Source organism: Neophocaena asiaeorientalis, unplaced genomic scaffold, assembly GCF_003031525.2.
Source record: "Neophocaena asiaeorientalis asiaeorientalis breed wild unplaced genomic scaffold, Neophocaena_asiaeorientalis_V1.1 scaffold1, whole genome shotgun sequence".
In the NCBI taxonomy this organism is placed as follows: Eukaryota; Metazoa; Chordata; class Mammalia; order Artiodactyla; family Phocoenidae; genus Neophocaena; species Neophocaena asiaeorientalis.
In genome coordinates, this window is record NW_020171981.1 from 2,491,391 (window position 1) to 2,514,100 (window position 22,710).

The 22,710-nt window shown below is 38.1% G+C and overlaps 1 protein-coding gene across 2 annotated transcripts in view; it reads left to right on the forward strand.

Annotated features, from left to right (window-relative positions):
• Positions 1-22,710, forward strand: part of FBXL20 (F-box and leucine rich repeat protein 20) — a 110,329-nt gene that overhangs the window by 79,959 nt on the left and 7,660 nt on the right. For both annotated transcript variants that reach the window (XM_024743443.1, XM_024743450.1), the window contains exons 7-12: positions 12,675-12,770; positions 14,407-14,533; positions 15,838-15,912; positions 19,278-19,408; positions 21,343-21,403; positions 22,550-22,594. In XM_024743443.1, coding sequence (XP_024599211.1) covers positions 12,675-12,770; positions 14,407-14,533; positions 15,838-15,912; positions 19,278-19,408; positions 21,343-21,403; positions 22,550-22,594 — 535 coding nt within the window. The remainder of the gene's footprint in view (positions 1-12,674; positions 12,771-14,406; positions 14,534-15,837; positions 15,913-19,277; positions 19,409-21,342; positions 21,404-22,549; positions 22,595-22,710) is intronic.

A 22,710-nucleotide genomic window follows, 5' to 3' on the forward strand; every position in this document is an offset into this window, starting at 1 on the left:
ATGTATCAAATAACATTTAAATATTATGTAGGGAAATTGTTGCCTATTGGAAGGTGAAGAAGATGTTTACACAGGGAGTGGCCAGGATTAGTCAGTGGATCCTCCTGTTGTTCAAAAAGGCCTCATGAAAGAGATGGGCTCTTTAGAATTGCTTGAATGAGGGAAAGTAGAAGACAGTCCAAGCACAGGGTACACATTGTTTATTTTATTGCTTTCTTTGAGGTTACAACTGGTTAACTTTTTTGTTTTTTAATTATTTTATTTTATTTATTTTTGGCTGCGTTGGGTTTTGTTGCTACATGCGGGCTTTCTCTAGTTGCAGCGAGCGGGGGCGCCTCTCCGTTGCAGTGTGCAGGCTTCCCATTGTGGTGGCTTCTCTTGTTACGGAACATGGGCTCTAGGCGCCCCAGCTTCAGTAGTTGTGGCACACGGGCTCAGTAGTTGTGGCTCATGGGCTCTAGAGCGCAGACTCAGTAGTTGTGGCACACGGGCTTAGTTGTTCTGCAGCATGTGGGCTCTTCCCGGACCAGGAATCGAACCCGTGTCCCCTGCATTGGCAGGCGGATTCTTAACCACTGCGCGGCCAGGGAAATCCCACAACTTGTTAACTTTTAATTCAAGAAAGTGTCTGAGGATTTATATTTTCTAAAGAAACAATGGAAAAATCATCATAAATGAATAAAATGGTTACTTATGGGGAGAGAAAAACCATGAAGAGACAAGAATGAAAGGGAGACCTCTGAAGTATCATGTTTTGTAATTTTACTTTAAAATTAAATGTAAATATTTTATATAATTGAAATATGGATTAAGTCAAAAAAAAAAAAAAAAGCAGTCCCTAAAAATTGAAAACAAAATAGAACACATGAACCAATTCATATCAAGTTGGAGGTATAACCACACAGATATTACTTCTACTGACTTTTGATTTCTTATAAAAAATTTAAATATATGCCAATCTAGACAAAATAGTATAGTGAACCTCTCACCCAGCTTCAAACTGATAACAGAACTTGTCACTTTATGGCTAGTCTCGTTTTTTCTATACCCCTGCCCTTTTATCTTACTCATTTTGTTTTATTTTGAAAAAAGCCCTAGACACTGTATTATTTAATCTGTAAATATGCATTTCTAAAATATGCATTTCTGAAAGGTAAAAGCTTTTAACATAAGCACATTAACTTTACCACTCCTATTTTAAAAAACCCATAATATCTTAAAATTATCAAATAAGCACTGGTTAATGTTCAGAATTTTGCATGTTCTAGTGACTTTAGAAATACAGTAAGTCCCCTACATACAAACGAGTTCCGTTCCAAGAGCATGTTCTTAAGTCCAGTTTGTTTGTAAGTCCAAGAAAGTTAGCCTAGGTACCCAACTGACACAATCAGCTATGTAGTCCTGTACGGTATAGATTTATAATACTTTTCACACAAATAATACATTTAAAAAACCACAAAAAATAAAACGTTTTTAATCTTACAGTACAGTACCTTGAAAAGTACAGTAGTACAGCACAACAGCTGGCATACAGAGGCTGGCATCGAGTGAACAAGCAAGAAGAGTTACTGACTGGAGGAGGGAGAGGAGGTGGGAGACGGTAGAGCTGAAGGATCGTCAGCAGTAGGAGACGGAGGGCAAGCTGCAATTTCACTCGCGCCTGACATTGATGTAACACACGGTCGCATCTTTGAAAGTCCGCGACTTGAAGGTTCATATGTAGGGGACTTAGTGTATATTAAACATAGCTTAAAAGAAAAAAGATACAAACTTTAAAATCAAAGGTGGAGACTTCTGCTTCTGATGATTACCGTCACTGCCCTCCTGCTGTAAACAACTCTAAAACTGTACAAAGCATAGAAAACAAGCAGTATTAGATGTTGGACAACATGCAGAGCAGGACTGAGAAACAAATGAGGTGAGCCTTATGATTGCCCTGGCTTTCTGCTTGGTGGCATTTTCTAGATAATGGCACAAGGAGAAGGAACCCAAGCACAGCACAAAGTTCTGGCTGATTTGAAGAGAAAGAGATCAAAGTTCAGGGAGACCAGCATGGCTAAATATGTGTCTGGAGAGCGGGGAGCTACTCAAAAAAGGGCTACAGAAATCTACACAAATTTGGCTGAATAGTAAACTATATATGCACATATTGAGACCCCACAAAGCTGGGCAAAGAACATCTAATAAGGAAAGAACAATTACTGGGAAACTGAACTGAAGAATTGCCAGAGCTTAAATAAGGTTGGGAGTTGTGACTAATCAAAATGGAGAAAGCTCGCTGAACACCTTGGGACATTGAATAGAGACTTCAGAAGGGTCACACCTTGGTAGTGGAGCTAAACTAGACCAGCCCTAATAAAGGCTAAAAGGAAAAAAATCAGGATCAAATTGATTCACAACTAATTTAACTGCCTGCTAAATCAAAACTCAACATTCTTTAAAGAGAGACACGAAGTCTAGATGCTCAGCAATGTGTAGCATAATTTCCAGCATCCCATCAAATATTACAATACATGCAAAGAAGCAGGAAGTGATACCAGAAGAAGAACCAGAAGAAAAACTAGGCAATAGAAACAGACCCAGAAAGGACAGTTTATAAAATTGACCATCCAAACGTTTAAAAAGAGCAATTACAAATATGCTCAAGAATTCAAGAAAACTTAAAGATAATGTGGAGATTGAGAGCAAAAGGATGGTGAGGGACTTACCTGGTGGTGCAGCGGTTAAGACTCCACACTGCCAATGCAGGGGGCCTGGGTTTGATCCCTGGTTGGGAAACTAAGATCCCACATGCCGTGGGGCAACTAAGCTTGTGTGCTGCAACCACTGAGCCCATTGCTCTAGAGCCCGTGTGCAATGAAGAGCCCGCACACTGCAACAAAGACCCAGTGCAGCCAAAAATTAATTAATTATTTAAAAAGGGAAAATTTCTCTTAAAAAAAAAAAAAGAGTACAAGGATGGGGGACTTCCCTGGAGACCCAATGGTTAAGACTCTGTGCTTCGACTGCAGGGGGTGATGGTTTGATCCCTGGATGGGGAACTAAGATCCCTCACACCATGTGACATACCCCCCCCAGAAAAAAGAGTAGAAGGATGGAAAAAGATATACTATCACAAACACTAATCACAGGAAAGTTGGAGTGGTTATTAATATCAGATGATGTAAACTTCAGGAAGAAGAGTAGATGGAAGGATATTAAATAGTACCCTCCTCTTTCAGTAAAAATAAAACAAGTAGACAAAAAAAAAAAAAAAGAAAATGGAGAAGCTATAGATGACTTGAGCAACACTATCAGTGAACTTGTCCTAAGTGACATAGAATGCTGTACCAGAAAGCATGCTTTTCATTACTGGGATATTCAATAAGATATACCAAATAATCAGCCATAAAACAAATTTCCGTAAATTTAGAATGATTGAGATCATATTGAGAGTATTCTATGGCCTCAACAGAACTAAAGTAGAAATCAAATAGCACATATCCGGAAATTTTGAAAATTAAATATCACCCTTCTGAATAATCCGTGAGTCAAGGAATAAATTACAAAGAAAATTACAAAATAAGTTTCGCTGTGTGATAGTGGCAACACAACATTCGAATCTTGTGGAATTCATTGAAGGCAGTGCTTAGAGCAAAATGTATAGCTGTGAATGCTTATCTTTTTTTTGTGGCTGCGTTGGGTCTTCTTTGCTGCACACAGGCTTTCTCTAGTTGCGGCGAGCAGGGACTACTCTTCGTTGCGGTGTGCGGGCTTCTCATTGCGGTGGCTTCTCTTGTTGCGGAGCACGGCTCTAGGCGCACAGGCTTCAGTAGTTGTGGCACGTGCACTCAGCAGTTGTGGCTCGCGGGCTCTAGAGCGCAGGCTCAGTAGTTGTGGCACACGGGCTTAGTTGCTCTGCATCATATGGGATCTTCCCGGACCAGGGCTCGAACCCATGTCCCCTGCATTGGCAGGTGGATTCTTAACCACTGTACCACCAGTGAAGTCCTGTAAATGCTTATCTTAAAAGAAAGGTTTAAAATCAAATCTTCCACCTTTGAAAACTAGAGGAAGAAAAGTAAATCTACAATAAGTAAAAGGAAGGAAATAAAAAAGATAATGGTGGAAATCAATGAAATAAAAAATGGGCATAGAGTAGAGAAAAATCCATGAAACCAGAAGCTGTTTCTTTGAAATAAAATCAATAAGCTTGATCGACCTCTGTTGAGATTAGTCAAGAAAGAAGACACAAATCACCAGTACCAAGACTGTAAGAAGAAATATCACTAAAGTTTCTACACATATTCAAAAGGTAATTAGAGGATGTTATGAGCAATTTTATGCCAATAAATTTGACAGCTTAGATGAAATAGATAATTTCCTTAAAAGACACAAATTACCAAAACTGTAAAGAAATAGAAAATCTGAATAGCCTTATATCTTTTTTTTTTTTATAAATTTATTTATTCATTTATTTATTTTTGGCTGTGTTGGGTCTTCGTTTCTGTGCGAGGGCTTTCTCTAGTTGTGGCAAGCGGGGGCCACTCTTCATCGCGGTGCGCGGGCCTCTCACTGTCGCGGCCTCTCTTGCTGCGGAGCACAGGCTCCAGACGCGCAGGCCTCTCACTGTCGCGGCCTCTCTTGCTGCGGAGCACAGGCTCCAGACGCGCAGAGCTCAGTATTTGTAGCTCACGGGCCCAGCTGCTCCGTGGCACGTGGGATCTTCCCAGACCAGGGCTTGAACCCGTGTCCCCTGCATTGGCAGGCAGACTCTCAACCACTGCGCCACCAGGGAAGCCCGCCTTATATCTTTATAAACTGGATTGGTGATTAAAAACCTTACCACCAAAAAATAAAAACAAAAACTTCTAGGCTTGGACAGTACTGAATTCTATCGAATATTTTAGAAAGGAATAATCTTTCAAAAAAATAGAGGAGGAGGGAAAACTTTCTAACTCATTATATGAGATCATCATTACCATGATATCAAAAATAAAATAAAAATTACAGGAAAAGGAAACTACTGGCCAATGTCCCACATGCACATGTAAAAATCCGTAACAAAATATTATCAAATTGAACCCAGCAACATATGAAAAGGGTAATAAATCATAATCAATTTGGATTTATCTTGGAAATGTAAGGTTGTTTTAACATGCAAAATCAGTCAGTGTTATTAAGTTCCAACTTAATAACAGATCAAAGAAGAAAAATCACATGATCATCTCAATAGATCCAGAAAAAGCATTTTACAAAATTAAACACCCATTAAGGATAAAATCTCTAAACAAACTAGGAGAAGGTAACTTCCTCAACCTGATAACTCGTATATATGAAAAACCTAATTTTAACATTGTATTTAGTCATAAAATACTGAACATTTCCCCCTAAGGTCAAAGCATGGATATTAGGTCTACTACATCTATTCAACATTGTACTGGAAATCCACCTAGTACAATAAGGGAAGAAAAAGCGGGGTCATACAGATTAGAAAATAATTTTTAAATGGCATGATAGGGTTCTAGCAAGTTCACAGGAAACATGGCCAATATGCAAAAATTAATTCTGTATCCGTAAACCATCAACGAACAAATGGAAAATGAAATTTTAAATATAGCAACATTCGTGGTAACATCCAAGAACATAAAATACTTAAGGATAAACTTAATAAAAATATGTGCACGTTACATACACTGAAATCAGATTTCTAAAAATTAAAGGAAAGTAGGTCTTAAAACTTTTCATGGACTTCCCTGGTGGCGCAGTGGTTAAGAATCCGCCTGCCAATGCAGGGGACACAGGTTCGAGCCCTGCTCCAGGAAGATCCCACATGCCGCGGAGCAACTAAGTCTGTGTGCCACAACTACTGAGCTTGAGCCCTAGACCCTGAGAGCCACAACTACTGAGCCTGAGTGCCACAACTACGAAGCCTGTGCGCCTAGAGCCTGTGCTCCACAACAAGAGAAACCACTGCAATGAGAAGCCCGTGCGCAGCAGCGAAGACCCAACGCAGCCAGAAAGAAAGAAAGAAATTTAAGTTTTCATCACAAGAAAAAAAAATTGGAGCCGTGCGTAGTAATGGATGGACTTATTGTGGTAATCATTTTGCAATATATGTGTATATTGAATCATTTTGTTGTACACCTAAAACTAATATAATGTTACATGTTAATTATATACCCAATTTTCAAAAGCAAAGTATGATAATAATAACTCGTTAAATAGAGAATATCAATTAAAAGAAATTGTAAAATATGAGCCAAATGGAAACTCTGGAATTGGAAATACAGTATCTAAAACATATATAGCATGATGGCTGTAGTTAACAGTACTGTATTGTATACTTGAGAGTAGATTTTAAATGTTTTCACTGTAGCAACAACAAAATGGTATTTATGTGAGGTAAACAGTGTGTTAACTAACCTTCTTGTGGTAAACATTCCACAACATATATGTGTATCAAGTCATCACATTGTATACCTTAAACTTACATAATGTTATATGTCAATTACATGTCAGTAAAGCTAGGGGGAAAAAAACCCCAGAAAAACAGGTAATCAATCAATAAATTTAGAGATCTGTAGGGCTTCCCTGGTGGCGCAGTGGTTAAGAATCTGCCTGCCAATGCAGGGAACACGGGTTCAATCCTTGGTCCGGGAAGAGCCCACATGCCGTGGAGCAGCTAAGCCCGTGAGCCACAACTACTGAGCCCATGTGCCACAACTACTGAAGCCCACGTGCCTAGAGCCTGTGCTCCGCAACAAGAAAGGCCACCGCAATGAGAAGCCTGCGCACCGCAACAAAGAGTAGCCCCCACTCGCCGCAACTAGAGAAAAGCCCTTGTGCAGCAATGAAGACCCATGCCGCCAAAAATAAATAAATAAATATTAAAAAAATAAATTTAGAGATCTGTAGCAATTATCCATCCAGTCTAAAGAACAGACAGATTAAAGAAAAATGGACAGAGCCTCAGAGACCTGTGGAACAACATCAAGAGTAGAATGTGAATGAATCCCAGACAAGATAGAAAGAGGCAGGAAGAAAAAAAAAGTGAGAAATTAGTGGCAGAAAGCCTTCCAAATTTGATGAAAGACGTTAATCTACACATCTAAGAAGTTCATTGAACCCCAAGAAGGATAAAAATATCCATATAGACATGTTAGGGCCAAACTGTTGAAAATAGAACACAGAAATTTTTGAAAGCAGCAAAAGGAAAATAACTCATGTATACAAAAAGAATATTTGGTTAATGGGTGACCTAATCAGAAATAATGGAAACCAGAGCCATGTGACATACTCAGTGTGCTGAAAGGAACAAAACAAGAATTCTGTATCTAGCAAAACTGTCCTCTGTAAATGTAGGCAAAATAATGACATTCCCAGATAAAAAGGGAGAGAATTTGTCCCTAGTAAATATGCCTGGCAAGAAATAGTAAAGGAAGCCCTTCAGGATGAAAGGAAATAAATACCAGACAGTAACTCGGATCCATAGGAATTGGTAAATGAAAAGCATCGGAAACGGTAAATATGTGGGTAAATCTAAGACTCTGACTTTTTCATATCTTCTCTTAACTTCTTTAGAAAATAGAAGATTGTATAAAGCAATCATTGTAACATTGTATTGTTAGGTCTATAATATATATATAGAAGTAATATATGAAATATATTTGAACATATGAAAATAATAGCACAAAGGAGAGAGGAGGGAACCATTATGTACTGAAGCAACATGCTTGTGCTTTATGTGCATTAAGTTATTGGTTTGTTTGTTTTAATTTATTTTATTTTTTTGGCTGTGTTGGGTCTTAGTTGTGGCATGTGGGATCTTTGTTAAGGTGTGCAGGATCTTTAGTTGTGGTATGCAGGCTTCTCTCTAGTTGTGGTGTGCAGGTTGTTTTTTTCTCTCTCTAGTTGTGGAGTGTGGGTTCCAGAGCACGTGGGCTCTGTAGTTTGCAGCACACGGGCTATCTAGTTGAGGCTCATGGGCTCAGTAGTTGTGGCACGTGGGCTTAGTTGCCCCGTGGCATGTGGGATCTTAGTTCCCCGACCAGGGATCGAACCTGCATCCCCTGCATTAGAAGGCAGATTCTTTACCACTGGACCACCAGGGAAGTCCCTAAGTTATTGTTTTGAAATAGATTGTGGTAAGTTAAGATACATATGGTATTCCATGAGCAGACTATAAGAAAATAATTAGAGAAAGAAAAAGGTAAAAAGTCAACAGAGGAATTGAAACAGTACACTTAAAACAAGAAAACAGTAAAGGAGACACAGAAAAACAAACTCGAAAAAAGCATGAAGCAAATAGAAAAGGATTGCAAAATGGGAGGGAAAATCCAACCATATCAATAATTTTATTAAATGTAGACAGACTGAACTCTTCACCCAAAAGACAGATTATCAATATGGATTAAAAAGCAACACCCGGGGCTTGCCTCGTGGCGCGGTGGCTAAGAATCCACCTGCCAATGCAGGGGATGTGGGTTCGAGCCCTGATCCGGGAAGATCCCACATGCCACGGAGCAACTAAGCCCGTGCGCCACAACTACTGAGCCTGCGCTCTAGAGCCCACAACACAACTACTGAGCCCACGTGCCATAACTACTGAAGCCCGTGTGCCTAGAGCCGGTGGCCCACAACTAGAGAAGCCACCACAATGAGAAGCCCACGCACTGCAACGAAGAGTAGACCCCGCTTGCCACGACTAGAGAAGCCTGCACACAGCAACGAAGACCCAATGCAGCCAAAAACAAAAAGCAAGACGCAACTATGTGCTGTCTACAAGAGACATGCTTTAGATTCAAAGCCGCAAATAGGTTGAAAGTAAACAGATGGAAAAATGCATACTATGCAGATAGAACACTCCACCCAATGATTACAGAATAAACATTCTTTACAAACATACTGGAACATTCTCCAGGATAGAGCATAGATTGGGCCACTAAACAAGTCTTAATCAGTTTAAGAAGATTAAAATCATTCAAAATATGTTCTCTGACCAGAACTAGAGAATTAAACTAGAGATTCATGACAGAACAAAATGTGGGAAAAGCTCAAGTATTTGGAAATTCAGCATCATGCTTCTAAATAATTTTGAATTGAATGAAAATGAAAAGCTACCAAAATTTATGTGATTCAGCCAAGGTAATGATACAACTCTTTATTCCTATATCACAAAAAGGAAAGAAAGAAAGCTCAAATCAGTCACAACCTTCAACTTTAAGAAAATAGAAAGAAGGGCAAAGCGCAAAGCAAAAAGAAGGAAAAAAATAAAGATTAGATTGGATATCAGAGAAGTAGGCAACAAAAACAGTGATAAAATCAATGAAACCAAGAGCTGGTTCATTGAAAAAAGTTTTTTAAATTGACAAACCTAGACTAAGAAAGTAAGAGACAAGACTCAGATTATCAAAAGCAGGAATAAAGGAGAGAACTAAGTACTTTAGCCAAAAGACAGATGAAATGTTTATCAGGTAATACCATAAATAACTTCATACTAACAAATCAGACAACCTAGGTGAAATGGACAAATTCCTGGGAAGGCACAGATTACCAAATTTGACTCAACAGGAAAATAGACAATCTGAATAGATCTATAGCAAGTAAATTCAGTAATTCAAAATTGTCCCACAAAAAAAGCCCAAGCCCAGATGACTTACTTCACTGGTGAGTCCATCAAATATTTAAAGAAAAAATAACACCAATACTCAAACTCACTCATAAAGTAAAAGAAGAAATACTTCATAACTTGTTTTCTCCGGCCAATATTTTTCTGATACCAAAAATATCTGATGTCAAAGCCAAACAAAGATATCACAATAAAAGGAAATCTACTGTATTCCTCAGGAACAGAGATGCAGAAATACTTAACAAAATTTTAGCAAACTGAATCCAGCAACATATAAAAGGGCTGGATCTTAACCAACTGGGATTTATCCCAGAAATACAAGTGTGGTATAACATCTGAAAATCAGTTAATGTAATAGTTCATAATAATTAGTAAAATAAAGTAGAGATCAACAAACTTTTTCTGTATGGGGCTGGATAAGGAAATATTTAAGGCTTTGTTGGCCATATGGTCTCTGTCACAGCTGCTCAACTCTGCCAGTGTTTTACAAACATTGCCAATGTTTTACAAAGTGGCCACAGACAATACATAAACAAATGAGCATGACTGTGCTCCAATAAAACTTTATTGCATGGTGCTGAGATTTTAATTTCATTTAATTTTCACATGTCACAAAATAGTATCTTCTTTCAACCATTTAGAAATGCCAAAACCATTCTTGACTTGTGGCCATATAAAAATAGGCAGCTGGTGAGATTTACTGCCCTCTGGAATAAAGGACAGAAACCGCATGATCATCTCACTATGATAGGCAGCCTCTAAAATGACCCCCAAATAATCCCTGCCTCCTCATATTTGCACCTTTGTGTAATCTTTTCCCCTTGAGCGTGGACTGGACCTAGTGACTCATTTCTAACAATAGAATACTGCAAAAGAGATTGGATATCTCTTTGGAGATTAGGTTACAAAAAGACTTTGACTTCTGTCTTGCTCTACTTTCTTCTCCAGCTTTGGGGAAGCAAGCTGCCCTGTTGTGAGTAGCTCTGTGGAGAGGTCCATGTGGCAAGAAACAGGTCTCTGGCCAGCAGCCAGCAAGAACCTGAATAGATCAAAAACCAAATGAGTAAGCTTGGAATTAGATCGTCTAAGGTCTGCCAACATCCGCCTAAATGAGCTTGGAAGGGAATCTGTACCTAGTTACCTTTGAGATGATTGCAGCTGTGGCCAGTAGTACCTTGATGGTAGCCTTGTGAGAGACGTGGCGTCAGAGTCGCCCTGCTAAGCTGCCTGTGCCTCTGTTTCTGATCCATGAAAACCATGAGATAATAAATAATTATTGTTTTAAGCTGCTCATTCCTGAGGTAATTTGCTGTGCAACAGTAGCTAACTAATACATCATTAGATACAGTAAAAGCACATGACAAAATGCAACATTCATTCGTGATCAAAATTTTAAACAGGGAATTCCCTGGAGGTGCAGTGGTTAGGACTCAGCAGTTTCACTGACAGGGCCCGGGGTTCAGTCCCTGGTTGGGGAAGTAAGATCCTGTAAGCCTCCAGGCGCAGCCAAGAAAAAAAAAAAAAAATCAAACTAGGAATAGAAAGGAGTTTCCTTAATCTGATCAAAAGCTTCCATGAAAATCCTACTGCTAACAATGTACTTAATGGTGAGAGACTGAATGCCTTACCTTAAAGTCAGGAGCAAAGTGAGTTTCTATTCAACATTCTGCTGGGGATTCTAGCCAATGCAATAAGTTTACAAAAAAAGAGCATACCAATAGGAAGGAAGTAAGACTGTCTCTTTTGGCAGGTAACATAAATCCAAAAGGAATGCCAGATTTCGACTCTGAAAACCATAAAACATTACTGAGAGAAATTAAAGAAGATGTGTATCAAGAATATATAGAGAATTCTTACAATCGATAACAAGGCAATCCAATTAAAAATAGGCCTGGGACTTCCCTGGCGGTCCAGTAGTCAAGACTCCATGCTTCCACTGCAGGGAGCATGGGTTCAATCCCTGGTTGGGGAATTAAGGTTCTTTCTGCATGCCGTGCTGCATGGCCAAAAAAATAAATAAATTAAAAAAAAAAAAAAAAGCCTGAGCACTTAGACATTTCACCAAGGAAAGAGATGAATGGTTAACAAACACAAGAAAGAGTGTTCATTACAAAATTGCAAAATAAAACCACAAGAGGCAATTTGACAAAGGCATTTATGAGGCAATTGAGGAAACTTGAACACAGACTGGGTGTCAGACATTAAGGAATTAAAATCCTTATTTAGAAATATGTCCTGAAATATTTACAGGTAAAATAATATGTCTGGGATTCGCTCTAAAATACTGAAACAAACAAAGGAGAAAAATAGATGAAATAGCAATAGTAGAACATTGATAAATGTCAAAGCTTAATGATGGTACGTGTGCATTCTCTGTTATTCATTCTTGAGTATATTTGAGATTGTCTGTAATTAAAAAAAAGTTTAAATGAGGAACTTGACCACTGTGGGAAAAGAGCCTTTAAGGAATTCATAAAGGAAAGCAGGCAGTAATTTACATAACTTAGTTTATTTCAGCCCAACACTGGTCCATCCTCTGTATACCTTGCAAAAATCCTATTTTTTCATTACTGCCATGCAGAAGGTTATCTGAGCAGAAAGAGATTTAAGTGAAAGACCAGAGACAGAGGTTTTGGGCTTCATGTTTCACCACTTGCTGGCAGGTACTAGCTAGCTTTCTGGTGTTCCTGAATTTACAAAATGCATGTAGATCTCTTATCAGCACAAATGTAGTTTGCTGTCAGTAGCTACTAACATTTCCAAATGTGAATCAGGAGCCATCTTCCCCTCATGCACATTCTCATAAACAGCACAGCTTTTTTTATCCTTTGTAAACCTGCCTCTTCCTCAGCATGAAAGGTCCCTGGATTTATAACTACTTTTATTTGGGGTATGGAAATTTTACAGTTCTTGTAACATGTGAGAGTCATGTATGATATTCCAAGGATGTGTTCTTATTTGTTTATTGAGAATTGTGTATGATATTGGTATATCATACTAATATCCTTAGTAGGATGTGTTCTTATTTGTTTATTCATTATTTTCTCCTTTTTCCATTTTTCAGTACATGTACTAGCCTTAGCAAGTTCTGTTCCAAACTCAGGCACCTTGACTTGGCTTCCTGTACATCAATAACAAACATGTCTCTAAAAGCTCTGAGGTAAATTTCTTACAACAAGAATGTCCAATAATCAGAACAGATACTTATTTTTTTACTAACTAAAATAAAGTTGGAATTGAAGGAAACTATGTTTTATAGATACGTACTGTAGTTCAAAATAGATCCTTTGTTTTACTACTTGCCCAAATTACAGGACACATTCAGGTGAAATGATAGAGGTAACTAGGATTTCTGAACAGAATAGTACAGTTTGTACATGAATGAAGTGCTTAGCAGGATTCTGTATATATAGTAAGTGCTCAGTAAGTTTTCATTGTTTTAATGTTACTGTATTTTTTAAAAGTGCATTACAAAAAGGTATATCTTAAAAGGAGGGTGAAATGCCCAATGTCTTTGTACTTTTACTTTTTTATCAGCCTTTTATAAAAGATCGTGGTGCCATGTATTAGTTACATTTATGAATAGTAAGAATTAAGCCATTAAAAGACGAAATGTAAATTTAGTTAAGTAGAGTGTGAGTAATCTGAAAATGTGTCTCCTTCTATACCTTCCTTATGAGCACTGAACACATGTATCTAAGGCTGGTGTAGGATAATAAATAAGATAGTATAACAGTGTTTATAGTTCATAAGTAATTCACATAAATGGTCTCATTTATTTTGAAATCTTGTGAGGTAGATAGGACAGACACTTTACAGATAAGAAAATCTAAAACATTTTTGAATGCCGGGTACTGTGGTTCAACCATGGGAGGTAACTGAATAGATATTGTTGCTGCCCTTAAGTTGCTCAGAGTCTCGTGGAAGAAAAAAAAACTAAATGTGTTGTCATATTACAGCGGGATAAGTGCTATGGTAGAAATGAGTGCATTAGTTTGGGGAGAACATAGAAGGGCTACTGCTAATCTTGGTTTAAGAGAGGTTCCGTCAGGCTTCCCGAAGTGACTTGCCTGAAGTCACACTATTAATGTTGAAGAATAAACTTGAACTAAGATCCCCTGGCTTTATTTTATAAAACAATTAAAGCAGTATTTTCCAAAGAATGCCACAGAGCTTGGGATTCTTCCATAGTTTAAATGTGAAATCAAAGATCAAAGATGAAGCTAGTGTTTGATAGAAGGCAGAGATCTAATAATACAATATATCCTAAATTCAGCCTGTGGAAACTGTACCCTAGATACTTCCCAAGAGAGAGAATTTACAGATCCTTTGTAATTTTTTAAATAAAAGTTTAAATGGCCTCATTATTACTTTGATAAGTACTTGAATTATTTGATAGAGAATTTGAGTTTGAATCTGACTCTTCATTAATTGCTCTGTTAACTTGAACCAGTCGCTTAATTTCCATTTCCTATATAGAGACGGTTAAATTTGTGATAAGTGCAAAAAGAATATACTTTGGAAAGTATAAACCTCCATAAAAATCTAATGTATCTGAAAAACAGCATTGTGCCTGAGCTTATTAGTTAAGGTGGATTTGAGCTAGCCCTCCTAGTGATGTAGTCCCACATGAACACCACAAGCGTTGATAAGTGCCCCTTTTGTTACAGAATTGCCTGTATTCTAAATCTACATTAAGTAAATATGTCCCCAACTAGATGGCCAATAAAATGAGACTTTGGTGCCTTTGGAATTGGATTTAGTCATATGTTTGTTTCATTTTGTTTTATCCTAAGTGAGGGATGTCCACTGTTGGAGCAATTAAACATTTCCTGGTGTGACCAAGTAACCAAGGATGGTATCCAAGCACTAGTGAGAGGCTGTGGAGGTCTTAAAGCCTTATTCTTAAAAGGCTGCACACAGGTAATACTCCCTGTCTTACTTGTGAATGATAGAGGCACCATGAACTTGGTGGGCAGCCCAAGATGTTGGCTTGAGAGATACGTAGTAGTTGTGTATTACTGACCAAAGACCCATGCTTACCAAAAATTAAAGGGTTTTCCCTAGAGTGAAAAAATAGAAGAATTAACACCTGCCTGACCAAAGATAAATTTTTGAGGGGAGGCAAGATGGGAAGACAAAATCATAATACGGAACAGGTGCCACAGGCAAGAAGGGTTTCATGTAATTTAATCTGAAAAGACAACTTGTCGTGTTGTCACTGCCTGAGACCTTGAACTGGATAGGCAAGGAAGACAGTCTTGGCAGTTTCCACTAGTTTAACTACGAAGAGCCTTTCTTAAATGTGCCAAGTATACAGCAAGCTACATTTTATAGTATTGATGCTTATTTCCTGCCAGTCACATCACAAATCCAACATATTTTGTCATTAAAAATTTTAATATCTCAGTGTTTTACAGTGGGAAAAAAAAGGAGTTGACATGGTGACAACACCTGGAAGGAAATGATCAAGAGTGGGTTTAGAAGTGACTGACAAAGTAGGGCTAGGCTCTTATTACCTTATTTTATTAATGGTTGCTAAAACCATGCCTTGTATTCTATTAAAAAATGCCCTCACTCTTTCACCATGAAGGGAGGATTTCCACGGTTTGAAACAGAGCTTTGAAAGTACGACCACCTTAAAACAACAACTTGAGCTCCTGGTTATTTATGGAATCCTGAAAAATATTGATTGGGGTGCGTCATTATAGTCAATTACTTGCGATCTGTTCTCCACACTGTACGCATAGCACTGATCTTCTAGCAGCAGATAAACTACAGATTTCTTTCTCAGCTCCTGTTCCCGAAAGTTTGTTGTTAAGAAACTTTACAGGAAAAAAAAAAAAAAAAGAAACTTTACAGGGAGTGTAGCAATGTGAAAGTTATTTTAGTTTCAAAATCCCTCAGCAAAATGCTGCAAGGCATCTTTAATTTATCGGAAGAAAAATCCGTAAACCTTAAGCAATGTTTATTTTACCTTTCCCTTGATTTGGTGATACTGTGAATTTGACGTGGTCAGAACTGATAACAGATACTGATAAATGTACTAATCATTTGAATTACACGTTTATATGATCATAGTTCATTGTTTCTGGTTCATTTGTTCCTTTGAAAGTTGGTTGGCTATATTTAGAATGTGTTGATGAATGTGTACACTCAAATCTTTAAGATTTAAATATTTTAAACAATGTCAATAATAATTTCTTCTCTCTTTTTAATCTTTCTAGCTAGAAGATGAAGCTCTCAAGTACATAGGTGCACACTGTCCTGAACTGGTGACTTTGAACTTGCAGACTTGCTTAGTAAGCAGTCCTTCCCACAACTCTTCTGTATTAGTAATTCATTTCAATAATATTATTGTAAGAGTTTCAGTCAAAAAGACCAGTAGTTTGTCTGCTTCAACCCTGGGGATGCAGTAATCATAGATGACTTTTTAAATGCTCAACAGTACTCGCCCCTAGGGGCTTTGACGTAGATGAGATAGAGGGTAGCTTATACAGAATTCCAAATAAGGTAAACTGTAGCTGCACCCCTTTCTCTTCTACTTACGAAAACTCTACTTTTTAGAAGTAAATTTTTCACAGGCTACGGCATTTTAAATATTTTTGGTAAATTAATTGCAGTCGCACCGACTAACATTTATCAGGGAGTAATGACTATTGGGAATCATTGATATAAGCAGATGACAAGCAAAATGTACCCTTTAAATTATTTTCAAGTAGTATTTGTAGTTCACATTTGGCTTGTTTAGGCTATCAGCTTTTTTGTGTCTATCCCAAACCCCCTGAATTTTGTTCAGAGAATTTGCTGAAACTATTCAGGATCCTAGAACATTGACAATACACCTTTAGCTTTTGCCTCTTGCCTTGAAAATTGCATATATATGTTGCCTTGGAGTGAGAGCCTCTCATAGCAATGAAAAAAGTTGGTGAGGGTTTTCTTTGTTTTTGCTAAGCCTTCTGTGTATAATACTCTCTCCTTCTTGTTTGGTCACCTGAAACTTTAGAGCACAGTGGTTGTTTAGTTTAAAGGTGACACATATAGGGCCACGTTTTGTGCAATTTAAGCACCCTGCCCTCCCAGCCCTTAAGGGATGGTACTGACGGCGATCTGTTTCAGAGGCTCCTAGAGACTGAGTGAAAGGAACGATATTTTGATTTCCATAGTTGCTAACTACCAGAATTTGCCTACTTTCATTTATGAAACAAATATTTGGCCTGAAAGAAAGATCTTACACAGCTATTGTAAACACGAAACCGTCATCTTACAGTGACAGGAAAAAACTGTTCTTGCATATCTTCAGATTTTATTTATATACATACATAAATATACACATGTGCACTCTGTATATGTGTGTGTGTGTATATGTTACGTACGTACACACATACATACATATAAATACGTGTATACCACCATACCTACCGTTTGCCGTTTTAGTTTCACTTCCTTTACCCTTCCAGCAGACAGAAACCAATCAGTAAGCCTAAAGAACCAGCTCTGTCATATGTTTATTTTACTGTTTACCTTCACCCAGATCATAGGGCATGAGTCATTCCTTCTGTCATTCTGTACAATGTGATGAAATGATTCTCAGCATTCATGACACTTCTTGAAGTTTCTGCCCAGAACTATTGAAGGGACCAAAGTACACACTTAATGTAGTCTCTTTTTCTTGACTAATTTGAAAACACAAAAGTTTAGTAGATTTTGCTCTTTTAACAATTTAAAGTATTGGTAATATGACTTTCTTCCTCAGTAATCCCTTATAGACTTCAAAACATTAAGAAAGAAGAGGCAGCACAGCCCTCCCAGTATTTTGTTAATAATGTGTGACGCAAACTCCATTGGCCTGCTAAATATGCACGTTTATGGATTGCTGCTTCTCTCTTTATTTACATTTCTTTCAGTTATCCTTGTTTAGTAATAGTCACATTTGTGTGGCACTTTTTTTTTTTTGGCGGTACGCGGGCCTCTCACTGTTGCGGCCTCTCCCATTGCGGAGCACAGGCTCCGGACGCGCAGGCTCAGCGGCCACGGCTCACGGGCCCAGTCGCTCCGCGGCATGTGGGATCTTCCCGGACCGGGGCGCGAACCCGTGTCCCCTGCATCGGCAGGCAGACTCTCAACCACTGCGCCACCAGGGAAGCCCCTGTGTGGCACTTTTTTAAGGTACTTCTACATGTGTATATGCCTCATCGATTTATTCTCATGACAGATCTTGTATCTGCCTTAGCATCCATTTTTCATCTGTATGTTGTTTCAGTTCTATAATACTGAGAACATACTGATTTAGGTAGTGAATATTTAAAGTTTGATTTCTTTTTCAGTTGTCCTTGTAACCTAAGAATACTGTTTGATTAAACAGAAATGACAGGAGAGCTTTATTCTGAGGCTTACACAAAATTAGCAAATCTATCAGGACAAATTAAAATGCTGATCATATCCAACATGTTAAGATTTTTATATATGACATCTTTTGTTTAATGTAACATCTCTCGTGTTTTTTCATTTTAAAATAATATAAAATAATAATTTAAAACATACAAAATTATATTTGAGTTGGATACAACTATCTCCATTAAATTAGGATAGTCTTTTTTTTATACATCTTTATTGGAGTATAATTGCTTTACAATGTTGTGTTAGTTTCTGCTCTACACAGAGTGAATCAGCTATATGCATACATATATCCCCATATACCCTCCCTCTTGAGCCTCCCTCCCACCCTCCCTATCCCACCCCTCTAGGTGGTCATAAAGCACTGAGCTGATCTCCCTGTGCTATGCAGCAGCTTCACAGTAGCTACCTATTTTACGTTTGGTAGTGTATATATGTCAGTACCACTCTCTCACTATGTCCCAGCCTCCCCTTCCCCCACTGTGTCCTCAAGTCCATTCTCGACATCTGCATCTTTATTCCTGCCCTACCACTAGGCTCATCAGTACCAATTTTCTAGATTCCATATATATGCATTAGCATACAGTATTTATTTTTCTCTTTCTGACTTACTTCACTCTGTATGACAGACTCTAGGTCCATCCACCTCACTACAAATAACTCAATTTTGTTCCTTTTTATGGCTGAGTAATATTCCATTGTATATATGTGCCACATCTTCTTTATCCATTCATCTGTCAATGGACATTTAGGTTGTTTCCAGGTAGGATAGTCTTTATATTATAAAACTAAAATTTAGAAATAAATGGATTTATGGTTGATATGAGATTACAGCTATGATCCACAGGTTGTTTCATTTTTTTAAAGTACCTTAATATCAGTATCAATTTTGAACTTGTAAATGCATTTGTACTATTAAAATACTGCTGTTTTTATCTGTTTTCTAGGTTTTAAAATCATTTAATTGAACCTACACCATGATGCACCCCATCTGTTCCCAGTCTTGTCAGTCCCATTAGGTTAAAAGAACCCTGTTATAGCTTCTTCCCTTTGCACCAGAAATGAGCACAGATTCTCTTGAAAACTAAATCAAAAGGAACTGGAAGGAAGAAACAAAGTGTATTCATTTTCTTTTAGGTCTACTACATGGTTAATATCAAATCTGCTTTTATTTCTTTTTGGCGCTTGTTTCACAGAGGTAACTTTTCTGTCTTTATCTTCTGCCAAGTTACTAATAACTATGGGTTTTTCCCCCTTGTTTTTTTTTTAGCAAATCACAGATGAAGGTCTCATTACTATATGCAGAGGGTGCCATAAGTTACAGTCCCTCTGTGCCTCTGGCTGCTCCAACATCACAGATGCCATCCTGAACGCTTTAGGTCAGAACTGCCCACGGCTTAGGTAAACATTTCTTGGTTATCTCAAAAAATCAGGGGAAAGGAGCAGTGGCCTCCTTCACTCATATTTATTCCTTGGAACCTTGAATTTTTTAAGGTAGACACTACAAGGCCACTACTACCCTTTCAGATGCGCACCTACTTGCTTTGTACCTCATTTGATTACACGTAATTGGCCTGAACCAGGGGGTAATAGTCCTCATTTTCTGCTTCTTGGCTATCCATACTAGAAAAATATCAACATTTTATCACATTACTTGAGAAAAGAAATAAAGGCATTTTCTCTTATTAATGCTTTCATATAATTCCTTTCTGAAGAAAGTGTTTAGAAGCCCACCCTGTGATCATTTATATTGTAGTAATGATGCTAGGTACATAGCAGGGAGTATTTAAAGAGAAAAAACAGCTCTTCCTTTGTGCTGATGGTCTTTTAAAGCAAGCTTTATTTCTCTGTGGCTCCTCTTCTCTACCTAATACAGGATTGGCTGACTGTTCACTAAGAATGCGGTGATAGCATGCACATGCTATCAAGCCCATATTGATTTTGTAAGAGCACACAGCACACTATTTGTAATAAATAGGGATAATCCCCGTATACCTTTTTTGTTCTTTAAAACAAAACTTATATTGTACTTACTATATAGTAAACATGTCAGCCACTGTTTTAAATTATTTACAAATATTAATTCATTTAATCATCATAACACCATACAAGCACTGTTATTACCTCTGTATTATAGGTGAGAAAACCGAAGCACAGGTCAAGTAACCTGTTCAAGGTCTCACAGTTAGTAAGTGCAGGAGCAAGTGTTCCATCTCAGGCAGTCTATCTCCAGAACCTATGAAACCACTTGTCTTACACATAAGAATCATTGTAAACCAATAAGAACTTTCTTAAAACTTTTTTGTAATCACCTGGCCATGGGCCTTCGTAATCTCGGAAGCCTAGAGTAGAATACTCGCCAGGAGCTGAGGAGGTAGCCAGTCTTCTCTCTAAAAAACATTACGTATTACCTTTTTCTGTTTTAAAGACAGGGATGTTCAGCTCCCTTCTCCTTCATGGTTTATTTTATTGTTAGAAAAGAAAGGCTCTCAAATGTGATACTTAAAAGTTGGGTTCAGTCAGATCATACTTTCCCATTAGATACAGTATTTTAATTGATTGTCAGTTGGTAATGATTCCTTATACTTTAGCTTTATGTTTTTTTTCAACTTCTCTAGTAATTTGTAAGCAAACATACAGTGTTCTTTGGTACTGTCGTGCAGACACCACCAGACTTTTCACAAAGAAGAGCTACTATTTTTGATTCCCCAGCCCTGTGGTTGATATTTAGGGTGGTGTTCAGCAGTCCCTGATAGGGAGGGGCTCAGCTGCCCTCTCCACTGGGCCTCCCTGGGAGCCTGTGGGAGGAGGCAGGAAGCTTAAGGGTATTTTTTCATAAGTATGGAATTTCATATTTGGGACAGGCCTATGATTAACCAGTCCCTTCATAGTATTTTGAAAAGCTATTTAAATCTTAGTGAGCCTACATGTAAGATAGGGAAAGAGAATAATTTACTTTAGCAACAGATTAACTGAGACAGAGTATTTATCTCCATCTCCTTTGTTTTCTAGGAGCAGGCTGCCCTCTGGGGGTAAGCAGTATGCCATCAAGAAGGCTTTTAAATGCGTTTCTCATGCATTTTGGCATTAACTACAAGCTTCTATTATATTCTTCTGATTGCATCACCCTAAAATGTGGTATTTACAGGACCACTTTATGATGACTCCATGAAAATGAATAGCAAGATCTGTATACAGACTTGCTTAGCTGTGAATGTAACTCCGTGTTATATAGTCCTTAGGGAATAAGAGGTTGTTTTCTTAAATTCTTGCTGTTTTAATAAACCCAGTTTTCAGGGACCAATGGGTTGACTTTCACTTTGTTTTTTTAACAGAATATTAGAAGTGGCAAGGTGTTCTCAACTAACAGATGTAGGCTTTACCACTCTGGCCAGGGTAAGTGTTTTCTTCAGGTTCTGTAGGTTTTGTTCAGGGTTTGTTTTATTTCAGAAGAATGAGCAATGAGGGAAATGTGGAATGGCAGCAGAATTGAGGGTGTAGGATGTGGGGGGACGTCTCTGTGGCTGGTGTTCCTGAGCGTCCTTGGGCTGCAGCTACAGGCAGCTGCTATGGAAAGGCAGACGTGCATTGGAGACCATGACATTCCTTCGTGAGACTTGATTTTCCGCCTCTTCATAAGATTATGTTAAACTAAGTGGGAATTTCCTAGTGCTTTTGAAAGAAGCTTATTTGGTTATTTGGTATGCAACCGGTGGATGAGAATAATGTTGAAAGAAACATATAAGCCTGATTTAAATGGAGAGGTTTTAAGAGATTTTCTGTATTCTCCACAAGATTTTAATACATGGAGTGGTTTGTAAATCACTGTATAATAATAGTATTTAAAATTATACCATCTTTGACCAGTGTAATGGAACATGGGAAGGGCATTTGCTTTCAGGCAGATCAGTGGAATACTAATGGGGGCGGGGGCAGCCCATGGCATAACTAGATGAGGACATACAGATTCCCCTTCTGTGCTTACAAAGAAATCATTTTCATTAAATTATTTTTGGTTGAAAGGATCTCTGTATTAGTTCAGTATCAATGTTCAGGAAATTTATTCCCTTGGACTTTTAAGATGTTAGATACTTTTAAGTGTGGAATAATTGAGAAATTTCAATGGTGATAAAGGCCTTTTAAAAATGTGTAATTAGGGACTTCCCTGGTGGTGCAGTGGTTAAGAATCTGCCTGCCAATGCGGGGGACACGGGTTCAAGCCCTGGCCCGGGAAGATCCCACATGCTGCGGAGCAGCTAAGCTCCTGCGCCACAACTGCTGAGCAACCCCCGCTCGCCATAACTAGAGAAAGCCCGCACACAGCAATGAAGACCCAATGCAGCCAAAAATAAATAAATAAAAATAAATTTTAAAAAAATGTGTAATTAATGGAATAAGGCAGGAAGTGATGTAAGAATGACACCAACACTGAAGCTCTTAAGATTTCATCAGTCTATTTAATACTACTTCTTAGTTTTCTGACCTTAATTTTTTCCCAATTTTAAATGTTTGTACTGTAATGTTTGGGTTTGTATCTTACAGAATTGCCATGAGCTTGAAAAGATGGACCTGGAAGAGTGTGTTCAGGTAAGATTGTGGATTTTTACTCAGAAATATAGTACGGTAGAGACTTACACAATACATGCACATCAGAACGTTCAATTCCCTACCCTAGTATAGTGGGGAGCCTGCAGCACTGCTGA